The following is a 22,803-nucleotide window of genomic DNA, read 5'->3' as shown; positions in this document are numbered from 1 at the left end:
AGTGTATTTGTCATTAAATACCGGTATATAAAAAAATTAAAAAATTGTCCAGTAGCACCTTAGAGACCAACTAAGTTCATTAAATATAATGACTTCCCAGGTCAGCAAAAGTGTGTTTAATGTTAAGGGAATGGTGGAAAGTATAATGCCAATAGAAGAAATCCTGCCAAAATATGAAAACCATACAGAAGATTTTGAACTTGGAGAATTGGGTTCAAGGTTCCTACTTAATCATCCTGGACAACTCAGAAGCCTCATTTACAATGTAGCAAGGTGCATATGCACAAGTGACTAGTCTTCTGGGTATATCAAGGGAAACTAAAAAAAGAACCTGGTATGTGTCTAAAAAGGAAATAAAAACTGAAACAAAATTATGTCTCACAAATTCTAGAAAAGTCAACCAGAATTTATAAAATGAAAACATTCAACAACATCCATCACATACAAACTTATAATCCATTAAATTTTATTAGGTGCTCAATGAAACAATATTATTGTCTTGTTTGTTATTACGTTATGCATTTTTGTGTCTTTATATTCTAAACAGCCCTGTGATCCTTGGCTGACGGGTGATATAGAACATATTGGAATTATAATTGTAAAATGCTTAGAACCTCCTTTTTTACATTCAGCTCAAAGCATGCTACTTTTGATTTCAAATGGACAGCTTCTTTTTCAGTTTACCTAAGCAGACTAAAACAGAACAAGGCCAACAGATTCTCCTCTAACCAAGCAGTTCCTAACCAAGTTGAACTTTAGGATACCCTATTCAAATTTCAGGTTTTAAAGCTGGAATGGGAAACCTTTTTGGCTATGTGAGCCTGATCTTTATCACATGTAGCCTTGCAGGTCAAATTTGATGGGTGAGGCCACCCACCTGTCAATCATCTGACATCACAATGACATTACAATACATGGAATTTTTTACTGCAAAAAAAAAAAAAATGTTGCTGGGACCTCTGGAGAAATCTCCAATTTCTCAGTGGAAGACGTGTCTGGAAAATGGAGTGCAACTATAATTCTGCTGTTGCCAGGCACGTCTTCCATCAAGAAATGGTCCCAGATCAATAGTGTCAACCTTTGTCAACAGACCTAACAGCAAAATTGTGCATGTGTTATTTCAAAAGCCTGGCAGACCTTAGGTGTTTCTCATTTTACCATTTTATAGATGAACTAGTAAAAAGCTATGCACTTGCTGCTCAGCTTCGAGGCTCATAGTCATAGAAGATTTGCACGAGAGATTTACTGTACTTGGCCGGTCTGCAAGCAAACTTGGTGACTGCCAACTCTGGAAACCAAGGTATCAGGCCGAAGGGGCCTCTGGGATTACCTTCTAGTTAATAGTTGACAGTAAACACAACTTCCTGTCCACAAGACTGGCAGATTCTGAGAGGGCAAGGAACTCCTCTTGTCTAAAAACTCCAGTCTTCTAAACAAGAGGTGCTGTATCCTTGGCTAAATGCTGTCTTCTCAAACCTGGTACCCTGTAGATGTTGTTGGACTCCAGTTCCCATCTGCCCAGTCAGCATGAATAATAAACTGGGACGATGGGAGTTGGGAGTCCAATAATACCTGGAGAGTGCCAGGATGAGGAAGACTGGTTATAAGACTGTCAGATGTCGACAGCTGTGAGAGAATTTTCATTAAAGATATGCCTTTTTTGCATTTGATTTACAATACACCCCAGTAAATACATACTGCAACCTGTGTTTAAGATAGGAAATAAACAATATATAGTTTAGTTGACAATGATGTGGTAAACCTGTGTCTTATCTATGCACAGGGAATTATTTTCCAAAAACAAGCATTTAATTTTGAGAATCCCAACTTGCAGTCAAGTGGTACAGCACAGATACAAGTTTCTAACCTTAGTGAGAACAGTTCTGAGTGAAAATGGGAACACATGGTATTCATAAAATGTTACGAGGTTGAGAAAATACCTCAGTCGGTTAGTATAAGTATCAACACACGTCTTCATTTTAGCCAACAGAGTTCCGACTGAAGTCTGGGACTCCAGTTGCTCTTCTTCCTCTTCTCCATTTTCCCCAGACAGAGGCAGCAACAATGGCACCATAGATGTGCATGAAGCAATAGCTCGGAGAAGCTCTAACAGAGCTCTGTACAGGGGGACATGCCTGGCCATATCCAAAACTAGGAAAGAGGAGAAACATCATGGTTAAAATTCTAACCAACTAGATAAATCCTATGCAGCAGAAATAGTTACCTATCATTATCTAAATTTCATTCCTGCCCTTTTTCCCCAAAGGAACCTGGGACAGCAAGTAACAAAATAACAAAATATATTTAAAAATAAAACCATATCTAGAAGTATCAGGAAAATTTGAAAACATTTAAAACCATTAAGAGCATCCAAACATTTTGAGAACCTTAGTTCAAGGGTGCTTGCAAGTTGGATAGGCAATAGGTATAGTGGCCTAGATCACATGTAGCCACCAGAGTGCTCTCCAGATGACTACAACTCCAATCCTCCCTGGCTATTGGCCAGGCTGATAGGAGTTGGGAGTACACATAGCCAGAGGGCACCACCCTGGACTGTAGTCCAGGGAAAACACAAGGACCAGCTTGAAGAACTGGATGTTCTCAAGTACAGAGAAGTGATGATTAAGAAATGCAACGCTGGACAATACTGAACCATTTCCATTTAAAGAACAGAAGTGGCCATGCAGATTTAGGATAAACATCAGGAAGCAATTCTCACGAGACTGTCTTCTATCAGAACATGCTGCTTAGGGACATTACAGAATTTTCTTCCTTGGAAATTCCCAAGATCAGGCTGGCCACACATGTACTATGCATTTGAGAACATAGGATGAAGTTAACAAGCAACAATTTTGGGAGTTCCTAACACAATCTTTGCTTGTAAATGAAATTCAGTTCAGGAACACCCCCCCAAAAAAAATTATCACAGTGAGTGGCAATATTTCCCTCTGCAGATGACAGAGTATAATCAAGACAAGGCAAGACAAAACAAAAGCAGTGGTCTTGGCCTAGAAACAAACAGTTCAAAGGGGTGAAAGCCCAAATGAGATGGTAGAATCATATGTTCCCAGAAAAGGCAAGCATGACAAACTAAAGAACGACCAGAGGGGGGGGGGGCTTGTTTCTCCTATCTAGCTATCTTCCAATCAAGCCTGAGCATGAAACTATTTGGTAGAATGGAGCAGCCAAGTTACGCATGGGCTTTCTGGCCCTCAAACACCATGAAGTGATCCAACACTTTGCTTCTGCACAAGGAGGACAGGCCTGGTTTTCTTATTCTGTTGTTATTTTTGGTTAAAATATTTGAAGAAATTTTTCAGTTGGGTTAACTATGGTCAATAACAAATCATGGCTTTACACTGTGCTCTGCTGCCACAAAACACATTTTCTGGCAACAAGTCATGGTTTGTTGTTGACTTCTGAACCATGGTTTCTTTTAATTATGGGTTGGAATTTTGTCTGAACCCAACAGCCTTGTTTAACCATGGCTTGTTTGGCCACCCCACCCTACCCTTACCATGGGAAGAACATCTGAAAACAAAACTATGGAGAAAGAATTCATGGCTTGCTTGCTGATCTGTATGTTTGTGGTTTATTAAACAAACTACAGTTAAAACAACCCATGGCTTAGTGTTATGTAGAAACATATGTATTCATGTTTTGGTTACGTTTTCTAAAAACAGAATACTACAGAAATATTATTTTGTTTTTTACTATTTAAAACAATATATTGCCAATATCATATCACATCACGCAGCAGGGATGGTGCATTATCCCTAACTATTGGCCATACTGGCTGAGATTGACAGAAGTTGGAGTCATACAATATCTGGAGAGCAGCTTCTTAGCTACTCATATCCTAAAGGCAAATGGTGCTCATTAGAAGACAATAAAATAATTTAAAATGACTATAAATCCCAATCTATCCATGTGCATGTACAATTTCCTAAACCTTTACATGCCAGTGGAAGCAATGACCCTGTATCTACAGAAAGTATGAATAGTTACAATAGGACTGTTACTTCACATGAATAACCCACACCTTCACACAAATAAGCTTTGTGAAAACATCTTAGAAGCAAACACAGCTACTAGTTTTGCTAGATCTACAGCCACATTACTTAGGTAAATACCAATTAAAAGTAAGGTTAGCAGTATTAAATCTGAAATAAAGTACAAGGCATTGCAACATGCAAAATTTTTAAAAGCAGATTAAACTTTATGTGAACAAAGAATCGCCAGTAATTTGAAGGGGTTGACAAAAACCGTAGTTAATATACTGTATTCAGAAATTAGAAAGTCTTCTAGATCCCTAGAGAAAGGCAATGATCAAATTCAAAATATGGAAAGGTAAATTAGTTCCTAGAACCATTTTTTAGCTGGACAGAAAAGCCTAACCACCTCCATTTTCAAGAAGGGCTGAATCCGTCAGAAGCACTTCCTATTTTATTAGTACATTTGATCTTGAAGTCACCTTCTGTTTCACTATGAAACAGGGGTTGGCAATCTTTTTGAAGCAGTGTGCACATTTCAAACTTCAAGACAGCATTGTTGGCACCAATAGCTGCCATGGGGACATAACACAACATTTCACTTAGACACTGAACAGGAATTGGTACATGGATATAGCTTGTCTGGTGTCATGACCTGTGCAGTACCCTCTGCTGAAGAGACTACAAGTCAAGGTGTTTTTTCTTCTTCTTTGTTTATAAAAACACATAAACAAATGAAATTTAGCAGAGAAAGCACTTGAACCAGCAATTCAAACGCTGGTAATTTTTAAAAGCAATGGATCTCGACCTAATGCTCAATTCTCTTTACGTGCAGTCTAAGGTAAATGGTCTCTGATGAACAAAGTCTCCTAAGAACGAGGACAAAGCAGAGTTGCTCACTAGAATTAATTTTTCTATTTTGTGTTACTTTGAAAAAAAACCCATCATCATCATCATTTTACTTGTATGCCACCTTTCCATAGTTGAAACTATGACAAGATTTACATAATTACAAACATAACAGAGGTCATAAACAATAAATAAAACACATCAAAAAGTGCACAACCAAATGGAAACAATTTCCACACAAATCATAAGATCTAAAACTAAAGATACAACAATATCAGTAACACCCACAAGCTCTCTCAACCTCCCATAAACAATACTCCAGCCCAAGAATCTGTTCAACAGCCTCAGCTTTTGTAGCTGGAGTCAGTCAGCACGCCACTCTCCCAAGCTGGATGGGAAAAGGCCAGCAAAGCAGGGTGCAGGTCTCCAGGGCTCACAGCCAAGATGGTCTCATTTAAAACAACACAGATAAAAATTTAAAACAATTTAAAAGAGGAGCTCTCTCTGCTGAGAAGCTGCTGTAGTTCTTGTGAAGCCTGTCAGGCCCTCCCCAAGTTAGGTGGAGAGAGGCAAGGACAGGGCCCTTCATGCCCTCAGCAGGCAGTCCTCCTGGGCAGCAGCAGCAAGAGCAGCAGTCCTTAAGAGCCTTCCCGTGATGTAGGTTAGACTGAAAGAGAATGACTGGCCAAAGGTCACCCATGAACCTTCATCACTGAGTGGGGATTTGAACCTAAGCCTCCCAGGCCTTGTTGAGCACTCCAGTCACTGCACCACATTGCCTTGTTGAGTGAAATGGTTGAAGCAAATGCACAGGAAAGCTGCCCGTAAACGTGCAATTTTCTAGAAATAAAGTTCTAGAAAGCATTAAAACTAGGCAAATCTTACTCATTGTTAATAGTTCTTCCCGTCACTAAAAAGGTAAAGGACCCCTGACAAGTCCAGTTGCAGACGACTCGGGTTGCGGCGCTCATCTCGCTTTACTGGCCGAGGGAGCCGATGTTTGTCCGCAGACAGTTTTTCCGGGTCATGTGGCCAGCATGACTAAGCCGCTTCTGATGCAACCAGAGCAGCACACAGAAACGCTGTTTACCTTCCCGCCAGAGCGGTACCTATTTATCTACTTGCACTTGATGTGCTTTCAAACTGCTAGGTGGGCAGGAGCTGGGACCGAGCAATGGGAGCTTCCCCATTGCAGGGATTCGAACCGCCAACCTTCTGATCAGCAAACCCAAGAGACTCAGTGGTTTAGTGCCACTCACGTCCCTTGGACACCTTTATTTTACATTATGAAATCTGTCTTCATTTTCTTTATACTTGCCCTTGAAAGAAGAAAACACATTGTGACTACAGTTGATAGCCTGCTGTGTGCTGCTTCATGCCCTTTGGAAATGGGTAAGACTTTCTAAACTTTTTTTTCATTCTATTTACATGTGATTTATTATACATTTTAAATTACATGAGGCTGTTCATTTCCAAGATACTGTTTCTGTTTGAATCATTATTGCTAACTGACAGCTCCCTAAGATAAACATAGCATCCCTGTCCACATCTGTTGCTTGCTAATCTGTCTCCTTCTTCACGGTTCAGCCTTGCTACACCAGCAAATGTCATAATGAAAACTGTGCTGGATTGATACTCAGGCTTCAGAAGCAAGACAGCTCTCAAGAACTCAGGGTTCTCAATGTCAATTCCACTGTGATCCAGATTTCACAGTCAACTTTCTTGCTTCCTGCTTTTAGACTATTTAATTAATGCTGATTTATGGCACAAAATCTGGCCTTTAGATACACATTCATTTGAGGTGCATAATGCAGAATGCTATGTGAAAGCAACTCTTTATTAAATCCAGTTACAAAATTCAGGAGACACAAACTAAATATATATAAAAAAACTTTTAAGGCACATAAAACATACATAATTTTTAAAAAACACCACATCACTCAAGCCCTAACACTAAGTGGTGCTTATTTTATTAACTTTTACCTGCTTACACAGGGGAAGCAGTGATTGTGGCTCAACATATAGTAGGCACTAAATAAATGGCAAGAACTAGTACCAAACTAGTGTTTAACATTGGTCTTTTTGTCCAATAAGGGGGCTTTTTGTCACATGGGGCTGGTTTGCACAATTTGTAGTACATAATGCTGCAGCATGGTTGATGACATGAGACACCCCGTCAGCATGTAACACCTCGGCTCAGAGATCTGCACAGGTTGCAAATTTGCTATTGTTGGTATATAAAGCCCTCAATGGCTTCAGACTTTTCCAGTTAGATTTAGGAATGACTCAAATGACATTCCTAGATTCTTCAAGATTAAAGCTAGGGCCTGTATCCAATAAAGTGATCACATTCATGCAATAGCTTCTGTTTACGCAAGGAACATTCTGTCCCTTTCCTTGCTCTATGTGTCCTTGCAAATCTGTCCTGGATTTCTCCAGAAGCCTCCAGAACATTTTTTTTTTGGGGGGGGGTATGTCTGTGCAGAGGGATGAGTCCCATTGTTCAAGCAGAAGTTCTTCCACAAGAAGAAGAAGAAGAGTTTGGATTTGATATCCCGCTTTATCACTACCCGAAGGAGTCTCAAAGCGGCTAACATTCTCCTTTCCCTTCCTCCCCCACAACAAACACTCTGTGAGGTGAGTGGGGCTGAGAGACTTCAGAGAAGTGTGACTAGCCCAAGGTCACCCAGCAGCTGCATGTGGAGGAGCGGAGACGCGAACCCGGTTCCCCAGATTATGGGACTACCGCTCTTAACCACTACACCACACTGGAAAGCATAAGGACTTTCCTGGATACAAGCTGATCGTTTCCTAAAACTTCATATGTGAAGTAGTCAAAAAACCAGGAAGTAAGCTGCTGCCAGAAACATGGGAAATCATTCATATTCTATGCAGTGATATACCTTGAATGAAGCCAGCCAAACTTTGCTTGGAACTACCAAAAATCTCAATCAGTGGGCTTGTCTGTATGTGTCTTTCCATAAGGAGAGACCCTGGTGGCAGTGAGCTGGTTAATGTGAAAGGATGTCAGCCATAAGAATGTGCCTTCTTTTCTGACCTGTGTCAGCTTTAGTAGAATGCTGCAGTGCTTATTTCACACAAACACATCTCAGCTATATCCATACGCCTGAATATGCAAAGCAAGCAAAATTCAGTGCCTGTGAATACTACTATTGTTATTTATCACCCACCCTAAGGTCCCAGGGCAGGTTACAACAATTAAAACACAACATTAATATTAAAACACAATACAGTGGTACTCGGGTTAAGAACTTAATTCGTTCTGGAGGTCCATTCTTAACCTGAAACTGTTCTTAACCTGAAGCACCACTTTAGCTAATGGGCCCTCCTGCTGCTGCTGTAGCATGATTTCTGTTCTCATCCTGAAGCAAAGTTCTTAACCCGAGGTACTATTTCTGGGTTAGCTGAGTCTGTAACCTGAAACGTCTGTAACCCGAGGTACCACTGTACAGAAAATGGTTTAAAACAACATAAAATTACAAAAATGAGGTGGGTCCTAAAAACACACATCTCAAGTGTCAAAAGCCAGGGTGATCAGGTGCCATCTTCAACAACAGCTGAAAGCTGTATAATGGAATTGCAAGGTGCACCTCTGTAGGAAGGGAGTTCCACAACTCAGTTGTTATAGCACTGCTACACAGAATCCAAGCCCACACGAAACATAGCATTCATTCAAAAACAGCACATTCATTAATATCATGGAATTTTATTCTCTCTAAAGTCTAACAATTTAGCTGAAGGGATAGAGGAAGAGGTTGGAAAACAGCCTTAACCAATACAAAATAAAAATCTGAACAGCCTGTCTGCTGGAAAAAAATTTATCTAGATGGTAGATATAGCAGTTCATGCAAATGGCTCCTTTCTTGTCCTCCATAGCACAGTACTATGGCAATTTAAGGTTTTTACAAACTTCAATTTAACTCCCATCATGAGGCATCAGTGTACATAGTATTTTTATTTCACCATATATATATATATATATATATATATATATATATATATATATATGTATGTATGTATGTATGTATAGCTTTAGTATCTTACAAAGCTTACATTCAGGAACTGCTGAAGATAATAAAGAAGTTGGGCCGAAGCTACACATTACCTAATATAATAAAAATAGTTTGTACACAGTTATTTCCTCATTCACTGTGGGACTGACAGTACACTACATTTAATCTTGGATATTTATACTAGTTTTGACAAAAGTATATTAAAGATATCAGTAAGAACAGGAACAGCGCTTTCAACAATACATCAGAAGAAGACATCTCTAAACATAACTATTCTTTTGCTCTCCTGAACATTCCAGGAGACTCCAAACTAAGAATAACCAAGCCTAATGGACCATGAAATAGATAATATTGAGCAGCTCTAAATTCTTTTTCCAAACCATTTAACATAGCTTAATTGGCTACAGATGACAATAAAAAACCCTTTTATACCACTGAAATGTATATCCTCAAAGAACAGGATGAGCAGAGCATATTTCCAAAATGGAAAATAAGACAAGCAATGACTATCATGCAGTATCACCTATTATACTTAAAATAAAAAATGAAAAAAAAAAATACAAGAGACAGAACTGATGGAAAGTTAAGTCTAAAAAATAATTCTCACAACTTCTAGCAGCTACACTGGGTGTTGAAACCTGTTTTCCTTCTATTCACTATTCTACTCATGACTCACAACCATCTCATAAATTATAAACTAGATGATGTGAAAGAAGCAGATGCTGCCCAAACCCACATCAGAAATCTTTTTCTGCCCCAATACAGGACGTTCTGAACTTCCTTGCTCCCACTACATGTAACTGTAATAACTGGCTGTGGATGTTATTTAAATGAAAAAAAGGAAAAAAAATGACTTCACAACATGAGGCAAGTTGGGACTATGGGGTACTATTTTCAGTGGCAGCCGCATACATTCATTGTAATGTCAAGTTTGACGTAAAGAGTGTAAAGTGAATTCTTCCTGCAATGAATGCATTGTTCCCCATCTTTTTATTTTTTGACTCAATCCAGTCCCTGTACCACATACCACATTATGAAGTGTCGCTATACTAATTATTCATGCAGATTTAATTCCCACCTTTCTATCATTTAGGTGTTGAAGGCAACTTTGAAACAAGTTAAATGAAGTTTGCAGTCTCAGCAAGGGAGAGCTTCCAAGGCAAAACTTCCACCCTAGAACAATGCAACACACTTCCCCACCCTACACCCAGGTTCTGGTCCCCTTGGCTAATGTAGCCTCCTTCTGTGTGGATTCTAATAGCCATCAGGTTAGCTTTCTGAGGGAAGAGATGTGGGGCAAGAGCAGCCCTGTCCTCCTGACCTGGATGTTGTCGCCTGCTCTGGCTCCAGGATGAGTGCCAGGAGGGACTGCTATTTATCAAGGGTCACCCAGAACTGCCAATATTTGCTGCTCTTCTAGGTGGCCAGAAATCTACATGAACAGAACTGTATAGCTGCTCCCTCCTATTTCTTTTTCCTTGTTTTGTCACATCTTTAGATGCGAGCCCAAGAACGGGGGCCACCACAGTATTGATTTTTCTAAGCGGCTCTGAGAGCCTTTTTGCATAAAGGTATAAAAGAGCTGGATATAAATGTCATAAATAAAAGCAAAAAACCCCTAAGTGCTACCCACCCACCCAATAAAATCCAGAGCCACTAATAATCTGGGGTCAGGTTTCATGGCTGCTCCTGAATTTTAGTCAAAGCAGCAGGCATCGCACAGAGATGTTTTGAAAAATCCCCACACTGCATTTTGAAAAATCGCGGCTGGTTTTCGTAATACAAAAGCACCCCACAAACGTTGAGGTGTGCTATTTCTGAGAATTTCGGGAGAACTGGTTGACATTAGAGGCACTCTTTATGCCTCAATTGTGTATACTGTCAGTGTGTTGGAAGAGGTTTGAAAGAGCAGATGGGGAACCTGGTCAAGTGCCCTAATTCACTAATTCAGTCTTTCCTGCTTGTACTGTCAAGCCTGCACAGGGAAATCTTTGGGGAGGAAATTCAGGGTGCAAAGGAAGTTTAGAATTTTACACCCACCTATGAAATTTACAGAACCACCACTTTTGTGGAGAAGTAAAAGGCCTCCCAGAATTGGGGGTGGGGTTAACCTTGGAAGGTCACTAGATTCTACAGAATTCATACAACTATAGTAAACAGTCACCTATCCAACACAAGGTAATGCTTTGGATGAGGCTTTTAAACAGAAAAAAACCCCTCAAAAACCTGAATGCTGTTTAACAGAATGTTGCACATCTCCGTCAACATTGCTCTAAGAATAATACAGCCAGCCTCATCTGAAAACCATTTTTGAGTGAATGAAGTATGAAATGAAAAGAGATTGGTTTCTTTGTAAGTCTCTGTTCCTCAAGTGCCAAAAGGCATAAGCATCACAATCCATGCTTACCAAAGCAAACAAAACAAAAATTAAGTTAGGCATTCAATCCTAATACTACAAAAATACAAAAAAATGTGCTATGCAGCACAAAGCAAAGAAGATCTCCAAAGAGCATCTTTCTGGAGCAACTGTGCCATCCACTGAATACTATATGATAACTTCAGTCATTCTTGAGGACTTCATAGTCATGAACCAATAATGCTAATGAGCCTGAAACCCTTAGGGTCTGTTATCTAATTAGATCCCTGAAAATCCCATTAACACGCCAAAGATTTAAAATAGTGACCATAGTACTTAAAAAGGAAAGAGAGCGCAGTTTTCGTTATTTTATTAAAGTGTTTAATAGCAATCTTGTTCTATAGGAAAAGCCAAATATTTAGCACTTCAGAAAATACGTTTCTTAACGAATGTCAAGCTTCTGTTTCCTGTTTCCAAATAATTCAGAATTGCAGCCTTTCCTGATTTCTGCTTCCTTACTGCACCTTTTCAAACATACGATATATGAACACAGTCTAAGCTAGAGGCTATAGTGTCAGTTCCAAATACTTCACGCTCTACTGCCTTTTGCTTTTTCTATTTAAGCAACAACTGGAGGCTAGTCTTTTATGAAATGTCTAATTAACACTCTACAGTCCTGTTGCTTTTGAAAGAAGAGCTTGCCTAGAGAACTCTGTACAAGATAGGCGGGGCATCATTAATCTACTAGAGAAAAAGGAAAAAGAAAGAAGGAAACATTTTCATTCTTTTCAGATAGCTTAGCAGCTCTATCTGTGCCAAAAATGACACTATATTCCAATTTTAATATCAAAACGTTGAGTAAAAAGCTAGGTGAGGTGAATGCACTTTTGCCATCATTAGGAAGGACTCCGGAACCATTTAATAAGACAAAGCTGCAATCACTTTATATTCCTTTAAAAACTTCAATTAAGAATTCTGGTAAAGTATAACAAACATAGTGCTGTAACCAAAATCTCTACAGTTTCTAGAAAAATATAGTACTATAGATGTGTGTCTTTTTACTACTGATTATTTTAACAATTGCTCGATTCTGAAAATGGCACCAAATCATTGTTTGCAAGACAACAACTGGGACTTGTTAGTTTCAAAGGCATGGCTAGCATTCTGTTTATTAAGTTTGTGTAATTTATAATTTTCCTGTTTTGCACAATTCATTCTGCAATGTCAAAGAAAAGGGAAGGGGCATGGAAACACTTCCTGCCAACTACTGAAATTCTAATTTGGCAATTCCTCTGGTTTTTTGAGATTTCAGCAGCCCTTGTCCATATACTTTCAAGCAACCATAGAGACTTGAAACTTGTTTATTTCTTTCCAAAAATGAGAGTAATGATTCACTGAAAGCATAAGTCTACTTTCAGTATCACATTCTGTGCTCCCATGGAACAGCAGTACATTCACAGCCCTGCCCTGCCTATAGGCATTTGTGCAATTATTCCTTTTAATTCCATTTTTTTAAATTTACTGTTTCTCATCAAGTTTATCTAAAACACCCTTTATTCTTCTTTAAAAAATAGGCATTCAGTAATTCCTCCATTCAATAATTCTCTTCAGTAAGGTATAATTAGATCTAAAGTACAAGAAGTATTAGAAAATTTGCCATGGATTATTGCAACAATGAGGTTATTGGCAAGTGGTTATTTAAGGTGGCAGATTGGCAAGAGCACTGTAATCTTTTGAACTGTGATGAGTGGTCGCCCAGACAGATTTAAGGTGATCAATGAAAGTGTAAGAATAACTACGCCTTATTTATGCCTTCATTGTTTCTTGTGTGATTTACAAAGACACAGAAAACTAAGCTATCTAGATAGAAGATATTTTAATGATAGGCTTGGGAATTTGTATTGCAGTCTAAAGTTTGTTGCTACAATATGTTATAGTGTGTTTTAGTTCTTCGGGTAAAATATTTTAAAACCAGATTCTCTTCTCTTACCATACTGCACTTGGTTGGACCCTACAAATTTTGGCACACTGTTACCCATGTGTCAGTGCTGAATTCCAACTGCTTAATTTTCCCAACACAAGAAAATGTCTGCACAGTACACTCTTATGTAAAACAATCCTTAGAATATTCAGATTTCCCAACATACACTGTTCATGATGTAAATTTAACACTCCTCTAATCATGTAATGAAATCCATTTGGTTGGATGTACATATGCCATGAAATATTGCCTGAAGTTCTGGAAATACACGATTTTTTACAGAAGCTAATATATGTTCTTAGGATCTATAGAAGGTTAAAATGACATAAAGAACTAAAACTGGACAGATACCATAGTAATAAATGGTCTTCTGGATGTCAAAGTTATATTGAGAAACGTGTGATTTGCTTGTAAAACAACGACAAAACAAATGTTTGGATGGGGGTTGACTGTATTTACAAAAATATTTCCTTTGTCTATCATAGAATGTATTTCACCAGAGTTTTAATAGTATCAAAATTGTCACAAGAATACAGCTCCAGCTGTTATTTAAGATGGTGGTTATTTGCTACCTTAGTTGCATAATGCTGCTTTAGCTGCTTTGTAGATAATTGATTGGCTTCATTCAACACCGCTGCACAAGATTTAACCTGTAATCTTGGACTGCCATGAATTAAAATGAGGTCACAATGTTAAAAGTCCTTCAATAGGCTGTTATAGCTAAATAGCTGTTGCACATTGAACTATTTCATTATCCAGCAACCAGATGAATTCTTAAATGCAAGGTTGTCGTTATCATTGTGGGTTTTCCCCTCCAATGCTGTAAGCCATGTTGGATGGTGTTGCCCAGAAAAGCATTGCTAAATAAATAAATATTCCCAAGTGCATTGTCCTTGGGCCTTTAGCAACTTAGAAGATGGAACGATGGGCTGCAGCATGATCCAAGGTGAGTCACAACAGGAGCACTACCACCATGCAAGTACATGGTAAAAGGTTAAAAAATGGCTTGCCAAATGCACGTTTGTCACTATCTGCTCTAGAAAAGAGGAGAGTCTTGTGGCTCAAAAAAAAGAGGGGGAGTGAAAGAGCTTATATTTGGAGAAGTGTTGTTTTTATTTAAAAAGTAACAAACTGATGTACTGATGGTGTTGAGATGTCAATCTAAATCACACTCATATGCTCTCCCTCCTGATTTTCATTAAACGCAGTTTATCATGCCATTCAAACGATAAACTGTGGCTAATGCTAAGTCAAGTCACAGTTTGAAGTGAGCTTCTTTCAAACATTAATCATACTATGATTTGGGTAACAGAACAAGCTGTGGCTAAGCAAAACCAGAAACATAACTTGTGCTGGGGCAGGAAGGGAAAAAGTGTGGGGCTTGCAGTGACTTATTTTTGTCACGCTAAGTTTAGTGTGACTTCTGAAATCTTATTGTGTTATATCTGAAATATAGAAATGGGAGGCTAAAATCAGTAATAGATTGCCTTTTCATTCTGTAAACAAGCCTGTATGAGATGCTGTCGTTGATGTTAGCAGTCCCTTCACATAGAAAAGTTGTGGCGTATGGTGGGTAGGAAGATGTGCTCAATTTAAGAACAGAAAACATCAAACAATTCTCAATCAGGATAACCACTGCCAACAGAGGCTATGGGGCGGGGGGTAGATCACTTAAGTATTTCTTAATTCAGTAATAGTAAATTACTATTGCTTTTACGAGGAAATAACAGTTATTAATTGAGCAGCGGGAGATGCAGAGCTACCAATATCGGCAGCTGAGCTGATAAGCCACCTCAATCCCTCATCAATTGTCACCTGGCATTCCATCAAGCTGCAGCGGAGCAGGGAAGAAAAAGGATTCAGGGCCAGACCAGAAACTTTTGGCTCCTGTTCTCCTTCAACTGTTAAAATTCCAGCAGATTGTGCAAGATACTGGCACCCAAGAACTGGTACTTAAATTTGCTTATTTCCTTCTCTTTTCCAATCCATTTGCCTTTTGTGCTGTATCTTTTCAGATTGCAAGCTTGAGGGCAGGGATTGTCTGTTTTTATAGCTCTGCATGCTACTTTAGGAGTTCAGGAGCAAATATTATTTACCTGAATATTAAACATGTACATTTAACTTGAACAATATTGATATCTGACTTTACTGCCAACAGTAAATTGATTGTTTTGATCAACCACGCACATTTTTGGATTCCAGAGAACTCAGATATATGGCTGAAGACAGATTAGGATAAATATAGTGGGGGTTTTGTTTTTGTTTTTACCAGTAAATCCAATTAAAATAGATAAAGAATAGAGGCATTCTGGTCTGGAAATTCAAGTTTCATATTAGCACCTGGAGACTTCTTTGCTATTGCACATCGATTTGTATTACGGAGCAGCATGCTGACTGATTTATTATAAGGATATTACTTAATTTCTTTCCAAAATGAAATATTATTTCTAGCCAATAAACATATATACCAGACAACTGTTGATAATTCCGTACATGCATTTAAATTCCATGTATTTTTAAAGCATATTTTAAAGAGGCTTGTTTTGCAGGAATCAATAACATACAGATCAACATATGGACTCAGTACTCATGCTTGAACATACACCCTCTTTTTAAAATAGGAATAGGATATACGATGGAACTCAAGTCATGTAAACAATAACACATGTCTCAATACCATTTCCCCAGTTGCTTTTGGACATGAAAATGTCTTAAGATTCTTCATGCCAAGCTTAGTTAGTATTAAGAATGTCAGTTATATAAAAAAATGTGTTGCTTTACATTGAAGAAGGCCATACTATTAGCACTGCAGTTTTAGAATATGTTTCCATTTTATTGCGGACTCTGTTACATACCAAGTTTTAAACAGCAACACTATTCTTTTGTTCTGCATACACCTTTTGAGGCTTTAAATTCCTTTAAAAGGAAAATCACAGAAACCACAAGGTTTTCCTGGGAGGAGCCCCTCTTAAAAAAATGTTCACAGAAAGAACACATCTGTAGACAAGGAAAGACAGTTGTACATCACACAGACACTGCATGCAAGCAAACACGGTTTTCATTCAATAGCAATCTCCATGTATCTGTTAATGAATAAATACTGAAATGCCTTCCACTGAGACAGCCAACTACAAAAGTTAACTACTGTATAAATACTTAAAAAAAAAACCTGAACAAGTATTACACACAAATCTCACACACCAGCCTGAAAAACACTAAGATCCAGAATTCATACATCAAATTACTTCAAGTTAATGCTTCCTACCACAATAGATGGCGAACATTTTCTTTTGTTAATTGTATTATGTTGACAACGTTCACACTGACCTGTATTCTTCGGGTAGAGCACAGGAGAGGAATGAATGCACATTAAAAGGAAATTCCATCCCAAAACAATAGCCTACAAGAAGCAGAAGGAAAGGGACCAAAAAAACAACAGCACCCAGCCAGCCTGTTTCAGCATGAATGCGGTAATGTCATCTATTTGTAACAGAGCACATTGTCAGAAAACCCTGACACACAGCTAACTTGGCTTTATTCTACACAGTACACTTTCACAGTTGTTACTGGATTAAAATGTGACTGGCCTGACAATGAAACAGCAGAACCACCGTGTATTGTTATGCAATTCACTGTCTGCAAGGGTGACTTGTAGCTTGTTCTTTATTCAGCAAGTGCCAACTGCATGTTTAATCAATGTCACCACTCACTACAGCATGCAACTGAAGCCACTGTCATTCCACTCCTCAGATTTGACTGGCTGCTAAGTTATGCAATGCTCCGAAGAATGCCTTGGAATTATTTGTTAGATGCTTTGAATGCAGGTGTGGAACACTCCTAACCCCAGAGCAAACAAGAAACTTCCTTCCTTCCTTCTGGACAAAAATGTAAACAGACTAATATCTGCTACATTTGGATTTACAACTCAGCTACACGAGAGAAACGTATCCAGAGAGTTACCCACATCGAGAAGATGTCAAACGACCATTCCATTGGAATGTCTTGGGGAACAGCTACATATACAGGACAAGAAGTGGGAGATTAAATTTTAACTGGAGCCTTAATGCTATAATCACTGTTTGCACAGAAAATGTTTCATCTTATGGAAGATTTCAATATTTAAACAGGGAAGAAACATACAACCTGGATATGCAGAGCAGAGGTTTCTTTACTAACAGCGCATCGTTTCAGTGGATAACCAAAAGAATGCCTACATTTCTCGGAAGATTTTGTAATATTATCGCATCCACAGATTAATCTATCAAGAAATTGTTCATGCATGCATATGATTTCTGCTTTGAGTGAAAAGAACAGCCCTCCATGAAGATAAGGCTGTTTCTCCACTGCAGTGAGGAGTAAGCAGCATGTCTGATGAGATTTTATTCCTGATGCAATGTAGGGTAAGAGAGGCTTTTAAAAATCTTTATTCAAAAATGAATTTATTTGTTTTGATTGCTACCAGCATTTTACCTTTAAAGGCAATGGTAATAATAAAAAGATCCATGAGACTTCAGGAGAAGCCAAGACCATTGTAACATAGAATGTCTTTCTAAATGTTAAGTGTGTAAACATGCACAACCATTAGGCATAACATTCTGACCACACTAACAAAAATTTTCAACAGTAACATTTAAAGGCAACAGACAGCAAATAAGTAAAATTGCACACTTGATACCAAAACACATTAAGATTATAGGCAGAACTATGCAGCTAAAAGCTTTAACTATAGCACAGTCACATACTCAGAAGAAAGCCCTACTGAGTTCAAGGGGCTTCAGGTAAATGTATACAGGATGCAGCTTAAATGTATTTCAATATCACAGAAAACAGACAATTTACCAAATGGCTGATATTCCACACGAGACACACACTTTCCAAGCCTTTCTAACACTATAACGTATGAAAACATGTATGAAAATCACATGAAAACATCTTTACGATGTATTTTTCTTTCAGGGGGATTGCATGCATTCTGTATTTTGTGTTTGTTCCAGAGGCACACAATTGTGGGGTTTTATAAAGCCTATTAAAATTAGCCTACATTTTCACAAGGAAGACTAACCACACTTACTATTTCGACATTAGGAAATTTGCACTTCAGTACCCCATCATAAAGATATATAAACACCTGGCTATTTCCAGTGATTGGGCTATCAGTGGAGAGACAACTGATAACAACTTTCTTAAAATAGGAAGTACAGCTGTGTTAAAGCAGAGAAGGTGCAGGTTCCTAATTTAAATCATCCTGCATTTCCCATTCTTTATTGTGAAAAACAAAATGCCACACTATAATAGTATAGACACACAGAGAGACTGAGGAGGGGAGGGAGCAAGTGACCAAGGGTGTGTGGAAGAGAGAGTGAGTGTGAACCAATTCCAAGTTACTATGTGGAGTAATTTTAATTTTTTCTTCTCCCTTTTAGCCAGCTGTAGGAACACTGGTGAAGACGTTTGCAGGAAAAATGAGGAGCTCTGCCATCACAACACTAGAAGACGTAAAAAGGCAAGAAGAGAGTGAGGAAAAGGAGGAATCTGTTTTAGCTCTGCTGGGAATCATCGGAACAGTGCTTAATCTATTTGTAATTGTTTTTGTTTACATCTACACAACACTTTGATGGTTTTCTAGCAACTCGGAAAATAGTGCGAAAAGACCAGCAATGGCAAGTAAGGTTGGTGAACACTACCCAACAGGAAACAGAGTCTATCAAACACATTCCAGTGAGAAGTGCCTATTTAGAGGCACAAGACCAGTGACTGCAAAACACGTCTGTGAACCCAGTTAAGACTATTAAATTATAGAAATGACAGATATTCAACTTCTCACTGATGACTGCGGAAGCTCAAATACTGGAGGTGCATATGGCATTCTACTGCCAATGAATATGCAAGGCATATATAAGCAGGTAAAAAAAAAAAAAAAGATAATGGTGCCATAAAACCTTCCTACAAGATGTTTTATTTACTTGACCCGATTATGCTTTTGGATATGTGACTATGTACCTCTGTGTAGGTGGACAACCAGGGTGGGAGGAGTCCAGTTCGTTTTAAAACTATCATTATGTGCTAAAATTTACACAACTATATATGAAGTGTAGAAAAAAGAGCACGGTAAAGTACTGTATTATGAGTAAATAAAATTTAAATGACTATTCTTCAGCAATACTTTTAATCATTATACAGCTGACAATCATGTCAATATTTTTGCCTTTGGATATCAATTTTTCACCCATGCCTGTGAGAGATGTTCTATACAACAGAGAACATTTAAAAATATTTGTACTACAAAACGTAGTTTGCATTTCTTTGGAAAGGTTCATCCATTTTGTAAAATGACCTTAATTTTTTTTAAGGCTCTCTCATACCTTAAAGTGAACAATGCGTTTGAAAGAAGCTACAGAAATTCTTAATTCAGCTAGATTCAGAAAACAAATACAATGAGCTGGAGCTTGTTACGTGAACTTTGCTTTCCACTGAAATCAACGTGGCAAGTTCCATTTATTTAAATAGGACTAAAGTCCAACTAACTTAGTCGGAATTCAACTTGATTAATTGGAATTTTGAGTTGCATGTAAGTAACCAAACCAGATAGCTTCTTTCTCCAAGTTGCATACTGCCTATGGCCTGGGTTAGCATACTTAAGATTCCATCGAATAAATCAAAGGAAGTTATTGTAGAGTTTGGAAGGATACAAACTTAAGCTGCAATCAAATTCACACTTACTTGGGACTAATCTGCATTGAACCTATTGGGATTTCCTTCTAACAGGCATAGGGCTGTGCTGTTGGGCCACTATTATTTCTGAAGGAAAATGTACATACAATTCCATTTTTTCACATTCTACTTTCAAACCAAGCCAATTCTTTAAAAGGACCATCTTCATAGTGCTGCCAGGCCATCCTCTGAATAAAGCTTTTAAAATTCAGAATAATTCGGAAACTAGGGCTCCATGCTTCTAGTTCCAGCATGCTATCTTTGGGGAGGGGGGTACAATTTACTAAATGAGAGATACATACATACATACATACAAACAAATACACACACACACTTTTTTTAAAATAAAATATTTATAATAAGAGTAGATATAGAACAAGGCTGTTGCCATCTACTGCTATTTAATCTTTTACATAATGCTCATTCCTAAAGCACCATGAAGGTCACTTTATAGGTGGGGAACTGGGGCCTAGAGATAGGTGGGTTGATCTTAGTCGTCCCAGGAACCAAATTCTCTACCCAGTGAAAGCACTGATTCCTTAATCTAAATTAAACCATGTTTATTGCGAACATCTAAACTAATGCTTGGGAGACTAGCCAAGTACTCAGAGATATAAAAAGGATTTTAGGAGCACAGAGGAGCTTTATTTCCCTGGCATGCAACAGGGAGGCCATATTTGGGATCAGAAAGAAAGAAGTGGGCCATGAATAAAGGCAAGATGATACAAGCAGAAGCTGGACACATAGTTATAGTTTTAAGTGGAATAAGCCATATTACAATGCTAAACAATGTTTCCTTGATTTACTTCTAAGCTCAAACTATAGTATCATGAAGGATATTGTACCAAAGACTATACATCAAATGCAAAGCCCAAGTAACCATGTTTGCTTGTGTAAATAGATGTTAATAGCCTTCATCAACCCAGTCTTCCATAATTCTCACTGCAGCCACAATTTAAACACTGCCCACATTCACCACTTTCCCTAAGCCATACAATTAGGATACCACAGGAGGATACACTTTTTCTTTCCCCACCTGTTTTTTAAATGAACAAGAGGTGAATTCCAATGTTGGGTGAAAAGAACGAGGCTTCAATTCCCTCTCCTCCCTCTGCAGCCCCCTGTAGAGTGATTTCAGGGGCATGTGGGGGGAAGAGAGGAAGGCGAAATCCAAACCATGAATAGCTGTCCTGCTCATGCATGCATGAATATCACTAGATTTTACCTTAGACATAGAGAGAACAGGTAATTACCCTTCCATATAAACAACATTAGTAAAAACGTGTGACTATTTGTAACTGTGCCATTCCGATAAGCAGCAATTACTACAGCATGTTTTCGTAACATTTTAATTGAATGAGCAGGTCTAAACCAATCAACAAAGCATATACAATGCAAGGGGAAAATGCAAAGAGAAGGACTTTGTATTAGGAGCTATCTGAAGGTATTTTAGAACGATTTCAATTATGATTTAAGATACAGGGCTTGAGTGATTCATCAGTACAAGAAATTGATTAAACTATTAAGCCTGGCCCATCACTTAAGTAGGTAGGAATTTCATTATTACTGCAGCAAATTGATGCCATCTACAGACCAAACACATTGAAAATGCAACCACATTTTGGACTCTTATGTGGGAGCACATTTCATCATGGCTGGGGAACCTCAGGCCCACGGTCTGAATGAGCCCTCCAGGCATCTGTTTGCCCTCAGACCAGCCTCTCCCAAGCCACCCCCCTCATTGGTCCTGCTTGGCATTTCAAGTGTTTTTGCCTACCTGGAATGTGTCCTGATCATGCCTCTTGCTTGTCTGGATGGAGAATACAGAGGGTGTGTGTGTGTGTGTGTAAACCAGCTTACCGTACAAAGGCAAAATTGGCACAAGCTACTCTCTCCACCATTGGTGTATGGCCCCCAGAGGGCTGCCCAGAAGGGAATGCAGCCCTCAAGCTGAAATACATTCCCCACTCCTTTAAAATCTAACCAGCTACATGGGTTTCCCCCCCCCTCCCGTTTTCATTCTGAAGCTCACTAACAGTATAGGTCTGGGTCTGATGTTATTAATCCGCCAAGCTAACTAGGATGCATAGCATTCTACAAACAATGCGTTGTGGATTTGCAATATGTATGTGTTTTTTTCCTAATTTAAATGATGCCTCTGTTGGAAGCCAGAAACTTAGCTGGCTAAAACAGCTGGCAACTATAAGTTGGCAACTATAAATGCATTATTATGTCAGAGATCCAAAAAGGGATGCTTTGTTTCACTTTTGTTCAAAATACTGTATTGGGCAGGGACTCTGGCTTACTCGGGGCAAGAAAGGACAGGGCAGCCACAAACCACAAGGAGACAATTAGGCGGCTTCAGGGAGCTGTGTACATGAACTGCTCTGTACTTGAATTGTGGAGCTTGTGAATGCTGTTGTCCATGTAACCAAAACAGCACCACCCATGCTCAAAAAAAGAGATAGCTGCAGGCTTGGAAGAATCCCAAAGTTTGCAGAAGTACAAAAATGTTTAGGAAAAACCCCTGTGAGGATCCCCAAAACAGCCACATGAAGACTTAGCATGCTCAGTGGACACAGAATATTGACTGGCTGCTGTGGGACAGAATGAAAAACCAGGTGAGAAAACACAGAATGGAGCACTGTGGAAAGTGTGTTTAGCTAGCTGGGACAGTGAACAGGAACCCTCCACACTGCAAACAAGTCTTCCCATTTTCCGTCCACCAAGTTCAGTGTTACCATGACTGGCTCCTGCTACTTGCTTGGCTGTTAGGCGATCTTTTATGGCTTCCTAGTTTTCCAGCCAGCCCACTCTTCTACACTTCCGCTGTAGAAACATGCATCCTTCAGAAAGTGTGGAGCAGTGGCTGCTGTGGTC

General features: G+C 38.8%; 1 protein-coding gene and 1 long non-coding RNA gene across 4 annotated transcripts in view; one reads left to right on the top strand and one right to left on the bottom strand.

Annotated features, from left to right (window-relative positions):
• The window catches only part of BIRC6 (baculoviral IAP repeat containing 6), a 139,323-nt gene that overhangs the window by 14,154 nt on the left and 102,366 nt on the right, over positions 1–22,803 (bottom strand). For both annotated transcript variants that reach the window (XM_083604160.1, XM_083604161.1), the window contains exon 66: positions 1,941–2,151. In XM_083604160.1, coding sequence (XP_083460286.1) covers positions 1,941–2,151 — 211 coding nt within the window. The remainder of the gene's footprint in view (positions 1–1,940; positions 2,152–22,803) is intronic.
• LOC310758306 lies at positions 15,033–19,359 on the top strand. 2 transcript variants are annotated; one of them, XR_014545693.1, is made up of 3 exons: positions 15,033–15,161; positions 16,963–17,612; positions 18,636–19,359. It is a non-coding gene; the product is annotated as an uncharacterized lncRNA (long non-coding RNA). The 2 variants fall into 2 exon arrangements; XR_014545694.1 differs by lacking the exon at positions 15,033–15,161 and having other exon boundaries at positions 16,580–17,612.

The sequence above is a fragment of the Podarcis filfolensis genome (assembly GCF_964270895.1).
Source record: "Podarcis filfolensis genome assembly, chromosome: 3".
Classification (NCBI taxonomy): domain Eukaryota; kingdom Metazoa; phylum Chordata; class Lepidosauria; order Squamata; family Lacertidae; genus Podarcis; species Podarcis filfolensis.
Note: the sequence above shows the minus strand (reverse complement) of the source record. Positions and strands in the feature narration are given on the sequence as shown.